Here is an 11,781-nt window from a genome sequence, read left to right as displayed (position 1 = left end):
CACATTATCCTATAGGCAAAAAAGACATCGGCCTAGGGCCCTGATCATAAGGGGCCCCCAAAATCACTTTCAGAAACTCAAAACTCATTGCTGTTTTTTATTAATATTTTTTAAGTGATTTTTATCAGAAACTGAACTTTCTACCTGCCAAGGTCAATGAACTTTACTTGAAGTGTAATTCCAAAATAGCCGACCGGGCTAGCTGGGTGGGTAAAGTGCCTGCCTGGCAACCCAATGGTTGCGGGTTTGATTCCCGCCTCGGGCTTGGATCAAAGTACTGCAAAAACTTTGGAAGGTGCATTATGGCCACAGAAACCTATGCGCCAACAACTACAAAAAAAAAAAAAAAAAAAAAAAAAAAAAAAAAAAAATTCCAAAATTACGTTTTTTTTTTTTCCAAAAATTGTTTTACTGATTTTGATGGTTTTATATTGTTCTTCCTTAAATAGTTGAGTTAATTTAAAAAATAAAAACTACTGTGGAATGTAATTTGAAATTGAAAATGGAATTCGGGGCCCCCAACTTTCATTTTGCTTTGGGCCCCATGAAGGTATAATGCCCCACTGACTGTCAAAGTACCCAATCAGATTGGTCAGACAAGGTCTCTCATGAATAAATCCATGTTGTGCCTGCAAATTAACTGCATTCCTCTCTAGATGAACTGGTGTTACTCCTTTACCCGGTGACTCTGTTATTTTCTCTGGAACAGAGGACATGCTATCAGGTCTGTAATTACTCATGTCATATGAACCATATGAAATGTTATGATACAAAGTCAATGTGCCAAGAAAAATCCCTATGTAGCCAAGATCGCAAGATATATAATATTAAGTTATTCAATAAACAGTTGGTGTGACTATAATACAGTACATGGAAATATTTTGGCCTATAAAGGCTATGCTTGGAATTCATTTCAAATGTATACGCTGAATGATAAACACACAGAAAGAGCTAACAGTTTCAGAGTCAGAGAGAAATGATAATTGCATGCCATGTGGGGAAAATATTTGTGCATGATACTACTTAGGAATCAACTAACTAAACAGGTCAGCAGTATAACTGGAAGGGGGGGTTCAACTTGATCATTCTATTGCTTTGAAGCTGAAGCAGGTCCTTGTTTAAAAAAGCTTTTGCTGTTTAAAAAGTACCACTTAAATATTATAGGAAACTTTTTTTTTTTTTTTCTGGGACACGATACAAGTAATGATACAGTTTTGAGCTCAGAAGGTGCAAAATATTTATCTACTACTTATAGCCTGTTTGACTTATGGATTCAGAGTCAATCCTTGTAATTAGAGTAATATAATATCAGACCATAACAGCAAAGTAACTGGGCAGCTTTATCTGTGGCATAGTTTTGTTCTAAAACCTCACATAGTCTTTAATATCTAGTCTTGTCTGCAGCAGTACAGGTGGGGAATACTAAGTCACCTGACCTATAGGCCCAATCTGTTGCCTTGGGACTGCCAACTTTTGAATCCCTTCAAGAATGCACACAAAGCTTTCAGTCAAACATAAGGTGAAGAGATTGCTGCATACTGGTTTCACCAGAAGTCACAACAGTTCTAAAAAGAGTCTTAGATGGTAACACAGCGGGACTAATGTCCTGAAACCATGAGTGTTTATTTTCAATCAGATATGATCTCTGAGCTATTTACTGTCCACAAATTCTTTATTCTATGTTATAGTCCTATACATACATGTATATATATGATGTGATAAGTAATAAGAAATATTAAATTCAGAAAATACAACTATGAAACTAATAAAAAAATTTTATTTATAAATTATATACAGATGTATAGAAAATGAAAATGCAATAAATATGAAATTATCAAATATAGAAAGCCTTTGGACGGAAAAGCATATCAATGTAGGATGATTCTGAACATTTATGAAAAATCTCTCTCTCTAGGGAACTTTCAGTGTGCTTCCATATAATTGTAAGATCTGATACTGCATAGTATTTATTACATATGAATAAACTTCTTTCCAGTGATGATTTCTAGACTTTGTCAACCTGAAAGTGGATGATATTTATATTCAAAATAAAATAAAATAAAAAAATAAGATAATGAAATTAAGAATGAATACTGCAATATGCATTTCAGTGTAAAAATTCAATAATTTTGTTAAATCACTTATAAATATTAATACTTATAAAAACAAGCAGAATAGGCTGAATATACTGTAATTTTATTTATAAGACTGAATTGTAATTTCATGAAGTGTTAAAAATTTTTTCTCTATGTAAATATTGGGAAAAATCCTTCATTTCCTGATTCTAAATGGCCTTTTTGAAGGGGTACAATCAAGTACCTACAAAATAATTACTAAAAAATAATAACTAATAACTACACAAAATAATAACTACAAAAAAGTCCAATCAATTTAATAATCTTGCACAACTACTGACATACTGAAGCCATTCTGAGAATCTATTTCAAGTCTAAGATATTCTAATCAGACTAATCCTGAAAACTTAGCATTAGTAGAGGCATATGATGCAAGAAAGCAAGCTTATACAGCATCAGCCAAAAAAAAAAAAAAAAAAAAAAAAACTTCCCATTTCACCCATCCATTCGCTCCAAAACTCTGTCTAGTTCTTCCTTGAATTTATTTAAGCTATCAACTTCCACAACAACAACAGTGGAAGTTTGTTGTTGTGGAAGTGTAGTAATCAACTACCTGCTGGCTAAAGGAAAATTTCCACACATCTATTCTACAACTGCCTTTCCTCAATTGTGAATTTATGCCCTCTCAGGTTCATAATCTGAGCAAGAGGAAGAATCCCATGAAAATTGAGCCTGCTCAAACTATTCAAGGCCTTATCTTATACACCTCAGTCAGATTACCTCACAGGTGCCTAGTCTCCAGATGCTGCAATTTGCAGAACTTAAGACGTTTTGGTAAGAGGAGCCCTTTGTTCCCCCCACCTCTTGTTGCTCTTCTCTGTGCTCATTCTAGCAACTCTACATAATTCTTAATTTAGGCCTCCAGACCTGTACATAGTACTGAAGCCATGTCGTGACCAGTTTTAGAATTGTTAAAATCAAAGTAAATTGTCAGAGTTATTTTTTCATCCAGCTCCTTTGTGACCTTGTATTAGCTAATCAGATTGGTTAAGCGTGATCTGCTATTAACAAATTCTTGTTATGATTGCCTTAACAAGAACTTTGACTCCCTTTCTGTCCAGACAGTTTTATTGCTTTAACTATTGCTACCATAATTTTACCTTGTATAGAAGTCTATAATTACTCAATTTACCCATCAATTTGCCTTTGTGAATAGAAGTGACATCAATATGTAAAACCATTCACTGAATGTTATTATAACTAAAGGTTTGATTACCTTCAGTAATAATATAAAACTTGTATTTTGCTGAAAGAAAATTCTGGTCGCTAGATCATAAACTAGTAACCAGAATTGTTATAGTTCCTTTTTATACTCAAATGTGGCCAATGGAGTGTTTAAAACTTTATTGTAAATTATAAACACATTAACAATAAACATCTACAATTTACATTTACAAAAACAGATAAATAGTTAAAAAAAAAAAAAAAAAAAAAAGTAGCTGGCTTTGCAAATTTTTTATTTCAGTGTATGGATTTGATTATGTAATACTTGTATTATTCATAAAACTTATAATAATCAGTTACTGAAATGAAGTTTTAAATTAAGCCTTTATAATGACTTAGATATAAAAAAGGGGGGAGGGAGTGGAGTTTAAATGATGTTAGAAAAGATGCTATTTCTTCCCCTCTTCAAATCACAAAATAATACAAGTATAAGTTGCCTTTTATTTTAGGACACCTTGGTCCTTACTTTAATATAATTAGCAACTAAGCATATGGCATGCAACATTGTGGAAGATATGTTTGACAGGCATACACTGTCATGGAGTGCTGTAGTTAAGGTGCTCTAAGAGTGGATGGATGGTGGAGAGGGTGCAATCACTGGACCAGTGGCCAGTTCCTATGCCTCATCGATGGTCAAGGTGAACATAGGCTGTGCTGAACTTTCAAAATAAATGAGAAGTGTAAGTTATCAGATATATTCTAATGTCTATTAAAGTGGTTTTCTCAGTGCCAAACAAAAAAACAATTCTATAAAGTGGGACACTTATTCGTGAAAGAGCTGAACAATTTACTAGAGATCTTACTCATGAAGGATTTAAATTTCCAAAATAACCTAACCTAGTGTCACATAACTCCAAGTGTGACTCAAGGGGCGAATATTTGGGAACCAATGGGAAGATAAACAAATCCCCCTAAGCACTACACAATGGACTTGCCTCCCACCCCATGATCTATGTAATATGTAAGAAAAATGTGGATTGTAAAATTTTGGTATCTATATACAAATATAAAACTTATTTCAAACCTGTGGTTGGGAAGAGATAAATTCAATAAATCAAAATTTTCAGATATCTTTCAGGAATACTGGAAAGTTGCCAATTGTGGCACACCCTGTGGTGGTCAGCGAGAGTTTTAAGGATGGTCAGTTATATGTGGAGGTGAGAGGGGATAAATGTAAATCTCCAAATGAGAAAAAAGAAAAGGAGAACTTATGCCGTACATTTAACCAAATAAACAAAGGGACTCTTCCTATCATGAAAGTAAGTTTTTATTATTTAATTTAATTAATTTGATTGGTTTATTAATTAAGTTTTTTTTCTTCTTTTTTTTTAATGTGCTAACAGAAGTATTTATCTAAATATGTATGTGCTGTAGTTTTAGCTTTATTAATTTCACATGGTTTAATATGAGCGATTAATTCAACTTGGGCTGCTTGTTTATTTGATTAAATATACAATGTAAATTCTCCTTTTCTTATTTGAAGATATTAATTGGCATGGACAGTCACAATCCATTGGTAAACTTTTTCTCTTATCTCTACTTCCCCCCCCCCCGCCAGCTTCTTTTTGATTTTAGCATTATCTAGTGCAGTTTTTTTTTTTATTACCTTGTTTTAAATTAATAGCCATTATTTAGTTAACCAATATTAACTGATATTGATTCATTTATTTTTGACTATTTTCTTCATTAGTTTTATTCGGGAATTTAATTTTGCATATTTCCATTTGTTTCGGTTCTGTCGATTTGCTATTGATCAATTCAAAATTTAAATTTTGTGCATTTCACTTTTTAAGTTAGCCAAAAGAAGAGTGGCCATATTTGATTACATGTTTTTTGCAGATTAGCTAGCTAGCTCCCTCAGTTTTATCATAGGTGGTATAAGAGCAATTAGTGAATGCATGGCTGCTTTCAGCAATTCACTACGCAATACGACTTCTTGGATGCTGACAGGTGTGGGTGCTCCCCTGGAGAAATCATGCCATTGATACTCCTTTCGATTATTTTTGACTTCCGTTAATTTCTTATTTGGCAATCTGCTTTTGTCTTAGGGATGGATTTTCTTAGTGTGTTGTGTGTGTGTGGGGGGGGGGGGGGGGGGGGGGGGGGGGGGGGGGGGGGGGGGGGGGGGGGGGGGGGGGGGGGGGGGGGGGGGTAGGTTTTATGCTTTATTTTTATTTAAAAATTATTATTTTTTGATATAGTAACAGCAATAGCCACCTAAAATGTAATGGGCTGTAGTTTCAGCATTATTAATTTCACAGAATTTAAGAGTGATTAATTCAAGTGAACTATTTGAAATCTTACAAATATCCCATGAAATTCAGAAAATCTGAATTTTAAGGGATGCTTGTAAAAGCATTACTTAAATGAAGAAAAATTATTACATCATCATTAATAAGGAAAGTGTACCCTGCTAATTCAATTTTTTTTTATCGCTGCTTTACAGATTACAGATTAAAAGAACAGACCAGAATTATAAAATTTTCATTTATGTGGAAAGAAACCAGATGAGTTAAACCATTCTCTGGAAAAGTGAGTAAAATAATCGTTACTTTTTTGTCCTACCTAATTAATATTACGTTCCTTCAAAGAATGAGGGCTCTTAGAAAGTAACAAACACTATGCCTCAAACATTGCAGTTTTTTTTTTTTTAACCACAAACAAAATCATTAATCACTGTTTGAAGCTGCCCTAAATTTGCCACATCAAATTTAGGGCAGCTTTACATCATGAATATCCATCACTGCTTCCTGCTGTCCTGCACAATTCTACATTAAATCCTTACCTTGTTACAGATTCAACGAAGATGGGAAGATTATTTAAAGTCTGAAAATATAAACACTTTCAGAAATCTTACCTGTAAAAGTATTTAATAAGGAGATCTAACTTTTCTAGATCTTTTTCATTCACTACATCAAATATATATTTTGCAAATACTTGGATGTCATCATCAGCTGGTTCTGAAAACAAAAGAAAAGAAAAACAACAAACTTGAATTGCCTATTCACTCATTAAGCTTACCAATTATATTTTATTTAATAAAATTGTTTTAACCTAATATTGGGTTATCGGGCTACTAAAGGGCATTTTGCAAGTTAAATCACACATATTCACTTCTAGAATACATCAATCAAACAAAAAGTTATGTTCACTCACTTAAATGTTTATGGGTCAAAAAAATTAATTATGCCCGCTGAGATACAAACAGTTGTTGCAGAAAGCAGATGCTAACAATAAAATGTTATTTATTTACAGGGTAAAAGAGAAATGTGGATAAAAGTTACTACCCAAAAGAATCTATAACTGCTTCATATGGTATAAACTGATGGATTTGCGCTGACTGTAGTTGCTTAACTGCAATTTCTTTGAATAAAGTATAAATATTTATTTAATAAAAGAAGTGGTTTTTAAGCTGTGGCTATTATGTCAAAAAATAATAGCTAAATTATGCAAGGAATCAGGCTTTTCCTGCAACTTTAAAAAAAAATAAATAATGCTTTCTCATTGCTAAAAAGTGCCAGTCCAATTCCATTTGCACCTTTATCATATTATAAACCTTGACCACCAACTGTAAGCAATTCATTCCAATGATCTACAACACACTGCTTGAAAGTAAACCATGAAATTGAGCCTTCTGTTACTGCCCAAAATTTAGCATTTGTACATCATGGAAGTATATCTTTTGCCAGCAAAAGATATACCTTCCTTATTTGTTTTACTGATTACCTTCAGGGCTTTATACACATCTATCAGGTCTCCCCTGAAATGTCTAGTTGCCAAACATTGTGGTACACACTTTCTAAGCCATTCATATGGACATCAATTAGCACCCCTCACCAATCTGATTGCCCCTCTGTGAAACTATTCTAGAAGATCTATGTCCTTTTTTCAAGTGTGGCTTCCTGACCCGAACCCAACATTCTAAATGTAGTCTCACCATCATCTTATACAGAGGAATAATGACATCCTTTGCCTACTTGTGCAGCTCTCGTATATCATACACAAGACACCACATGCCTTTCACTGTCTGTTTACATCGTATGGAAAATTTCACATCTGACTGAATCATAATCCCTAAGTCAATAAAAAAATTACCTTAATAGCCTTGTTTACTTTAGTTTCCAGGCACTTCCCTTATCATAATCAGGAACTGAAAAAGTTCTTTTATGCATTTATAAGCATTTATACTGCCAAAACTATTTGGATATCCCTGAGATTTCAGAAAAATTAATGATATTTGTCATCCAAATGTCAGGTTGTTGTTTTGGTTTTTAGGAGCATTAGCAACTAAGGCCATATTGCTCCAGGAATATGCGGTGGTCATTCCCTGACCTTTCCGCATCCTCCATATTTGGTGGTGACGGGCTCGAACCCCGGTCTAATCAAGAAGCGTGTGCTACGCACTGTTGCTCCTTCCCACCTGGCTACGGAGGCGCCTCCCAAATGTCAGGAATGGGATAAAAGCAATATATCCATACTAGAAGTATGCAGATTAATGAAATAAAGCTGATGGGTTTAGCTTAGTAAGCAAAAACTAATCAGTAAGCAAAATAGCATCATATTTTTATGTTATTTATTTATTTTTTCTCCAAAATAAAGACTATGAAATATGAAAGATACTTGGTTTATCCTAGAAGTTTGAAGAGGAAAGCTATTTTTGGTTTTGGTTTTTTTTTTTTTTTTTTTTTTAGGAGCATTAGCAACTAAGGCCATATTGCTCCAGGGATATGCGGTAGTAATTCCCTGAACTTTCTGCATCCTCCGTACTTGGTGGTCACGGGCTTGAACCCCGGTCTAATCAAGAAGCGTGTGCTATGCACTGCTGTTCCTGCCCACCTGGCTATAGAAGTGCAGTAAAGCTAAGGAATGCATGATCAGTGTTAATTTTCCAGAAAATGATAAAGTGTTTTGAGTTGAAATGCCGAATAGTACATGAAAGTCAACAAAAGCAGTACATAAATTTTAATGTCTCAGCATTCAGTTCAATGAATACTTCAATTGTATTTGAAAATAGTTCCATATGAGTTCTACAGTTTTACATTCTATAAAGTTCTACAGCTTTAAATTCTATAAAGTTCTACAGTTTTACATTCTATTAAGTTCTACAGTTTTACATTCTATTAAGTTCTACAGTTTTACATTCTATTAAGTTCTACAGTTTTACATTCTCTAAAGTTAGACATTCAATTTAATTACAACTGTATGAGAGGGGTATCAAAAAGTTCATACCCTGACCTAGATAAAACATCAGTAGGAAGATACTGTTTTTAACATAAGTTGTCTACATATTCAATAACTAACATGTGAAATTTCATTCCCTTAGGTGATCATTCCCAGAGGTGGAGCCCGGAATCTGAAGAAGGACGCTATGGTTGAAAAAGTGGAGTATCGAGCAGTGATCAAGTTCCTGCATTTGCAGGGCAAAAAATCTCAGGAAATTGAGGAAGAAATGAAAGCTGTGTATGGGCAGAATTATTTCTATGACACTGTAAAAAAGTGGAAATGGGAGTTCCAGTGCAGTCGTACAAGTGTCTTTGATGAGCCAAGAGAATGAAGGTCATCAACATCCACAGACAGTGAGACGGTTGCAAAGGTTGTGGCTGGTTCTGAGTGACAGACGTGTGATAATTCATTTCACCGCAAATGCAGTGGGAATTAGTTATGGGTCTGCCCACAGCATTTTACATGACCATCTGCACATGTCTAAGGTCTTTGCACAATGGGTTCCAAGACTACTAATGCCTTCGCAGAAGCAATGTCAAATGCAATGTTCTCACCAACTGTTGGATTTGTGTAATGCGGACGTTGAGATCTTTTTTGATCGGTTGGTGAAAAATGAGGAATGCTAGGTGTACCAGTATGATCTGGAGACTAAAGACATGTCAAAGCAGTGGAAGCACACCCCCACCTTACCTCCCAAAAATGTAAAGACCAATCCATCTGCAAAGAAGGTAGTTTTCTGTGTTTTGGGACAGAAAAGGGGTTATCCCGACAGATTACCTACCACATGGTTCCACACTTACCGGAGAATACTACAGAAATCTTTTGAAAAAGTTACGCGATACTTTGAAGGTGAAAAAGCGTGGAATGTTAACCAAAGATGTCTGTCTTCTGTCAGACAATGCACATACACAGGTGTTGCCACCACCAACTTTGTTGCCCAGTGTGGCTTCGAACTACTGCAGCACCCACCCTATTCTCCTGACCTAAAACTGTCAGACTTCTTGTTTTGAGAAATGAAGAAACTATTGCGTGGATGCTGCTTTGATCTGTCTTGGGAAGTCATCAATGAAGTGGAATCGTGGTTTCAGGCAAAAAGTGCAGGCTTCTATGATCAAGGCATTAAACAACTGATCCATAGATGGGAGAAATATGTTACTATACATGGAAAGTACATAGAAAAGGATTAAAGTTCCTGTGAAGTTTCCCCTTTCTAGGGCTATTAATTCTAGGTAAGGGTACAAACTTTTTTGATATCCCCTCGTATAACATTTATTGCTCTTCTCCCATATATGTTGAAGTCTCTCTCTCTCTCTCTCTCTCTCTCTCTCTCTCTCTCTCTCTCTCTCTCTCTCTCTCTCTCTCTCCCCCCCTCCCTCCCTCCCTCCCTCCCTCTCTCTCTCTCTCTCTCTCTCTCTCCCTCCCTCCCTCCCTTCCTTCCTTCCTTCCTTCCTCCCTCCCTCCCTCCCTCCCTCCCTCCCAGGCTTGCCTGATAGCCCAGTAAGTATCTCAGATAGACTTGGACACTGGCTGTGAAGTCGCCAACTGCCGGCACTCAACACTCAAAACACATACTCACATACCTACATACACACATACTTGCCAGCCTTGGCCTTTTGCTTTTTCAGATGCTACAGCGGTATATAGAAGAAACCCTGGAGACCGCAATTAATCAAATACACCTGGAATCTCTCTCTCTCTCCCTCCCTCTCAGGGCCGCCGCAAGTGGGTAGGCGAGGTAAGCATTGCTTACTGGCGGCAGTTTGGGAGGGCACCAAAAAAATTGACATATACAAGTCGGGCCTCTATTTAATGAACTTCTTTATAGCAAAATTTTCTATTTTGCGATATTTTTTAAATTCCCCCTTGGTAATTACATTTAAAATAGTTTGGCAGAACGAAGAAAATTTCCATGAAACAACCGGATTACCAGAGACTTAACTAGGAATGCATTGTTCACACCTCTGGCCTTTAGGCAATTAGTGATGCTACTAAGCACAAATTAAGAGCCAAATGGATTTATGTTAATTTGCTTATTATCTGGATAAGTTGTTTCATATTTATATTTTGTAGGGTTATACTCCAGAACATGGGTACAACCCCGTACTTTGGCGAGAAGAGAGGAAGAAGGCAGTGATAGGACGTGAAGGCACCTCCCACTCACTGCTTTCCCCCTCTCCTGCATGTTACTGGGGGATGTCACGTGACACCACAATATGGTGGAGCTTAAATGAAGAAAAAGTAACAACAATTTTTTTTTTAAAAACAGCTAACAAAAATTAACACCAAATGCAACCACTGATTCTTCGCGCCTGTACATTACTAGACGATTTCACATGCATTAACAATGAGAATTGCCCATTCATGTTAACAGAAATGCTTCTTTTTGTTTTGTTTTGGGGGCTGCTGCCTCCACACTCCCGCTAATATAAAGAGAACTTGATACTAACAACTCATAAAATTACGGTGAAAAATTGCCAAGAAACAAATTAAAAACAAAAACAAACATAAAAAAACCTCATCTCATCAGTCCACTCATGATGGCTGGTACACTTCATCAAACATCCACACTGAAAACACTTGTATTCAGAAGTTATCAAATTCACACTCAAACATCATTCAATTACAGTCTTACAGTTTCCTCAGGTGAACGGAGTTTTTAAAAATCAAAATTCATCAATAAGTATTTACGATCGACAATGACTCAATAACGAAGCTCTAATTTGGCAATAACTTCAATAGAAACTGATCTTTTGGAACAAATAAACAAATTAAATAATTAATAAATTCGAACATCTTAGCAAGGAAACAAATTTGTATAATTTTCCTTTTATTTTATTACTGTGGGTATGATTACTGTAATTTAGAATTTAAAGGTTATTTCCAGAATTTCGCAATGATTTTTTTTATTTTTGTTTGTCGTTTCATTTATATGCGAGATATGTTGTAATTCTTTTCTTTTTCAATAAATTTTATGCCTTATTTTATTTTTTAATCTGAATATTTTGGAACGGCAAATTTGATTTTGCTTACTGGTGGCACAAGAGTCGCAGCAGCCCTGCTCCCTCTATATATATATATGCATCTCTTCAAAAGTGACACTATATATACGAGTTACATAACAATACAAGTAAATCACATACAGACTGTCTGAGTCTGTATGTGATTTAGGCTCACAATACTGCATTAAAACTAGTTTATG

General features: G+C 35.3%; 1 protein-coding gene across 1 annotated transcript in view; it reads right to left on the bottom strand.

Annotated features, from left to right (window-relative positions):
- Nucleotides 1–1,911: 1,911 nt before the first annotated feature.
- LOC150085296 (translesion synthesis protein REV1-like) overlaps nt 1,912–11,781 on the bottom strand; it is a 195,165-nt gene continuing 185,295 nt past the window's right edge. The window contains exons 16-17 of the mRNA XM_090374516.1: nt 6,217–6,319; nt 1,912–2,020 (exon numbers count right to left, since the gene is read on the bottom strand). Coding sequence (XP_090230642.1) covers nt 1,912–2,020; nt 6,217–6,319 — 212 coding nt within the window. The remainder of the gene's footprint in view (nt 2,021–6,216; nt 6,320–11,781) is intronic.

Source organism: Mastigoproctus giganteus, chromosome 5 (genome assembly GCF_048544385.1).
Source record: "Mastigoproctus giganteus isolate SK-2022 chromosome 5, ASM4854438v1, whole genome shotgun sequence".
NCBI lineage: Eukaryota > Metazoa > Arthropoda > Arachnida > Uropygi > Thelyphonidae > Mastigoproctus > Mastigoproctus giganteus.
Note: the sequence above shows the minus strand (reverse complement) of the source record. Positions and strands in the feature narration are given on the sequence as shown.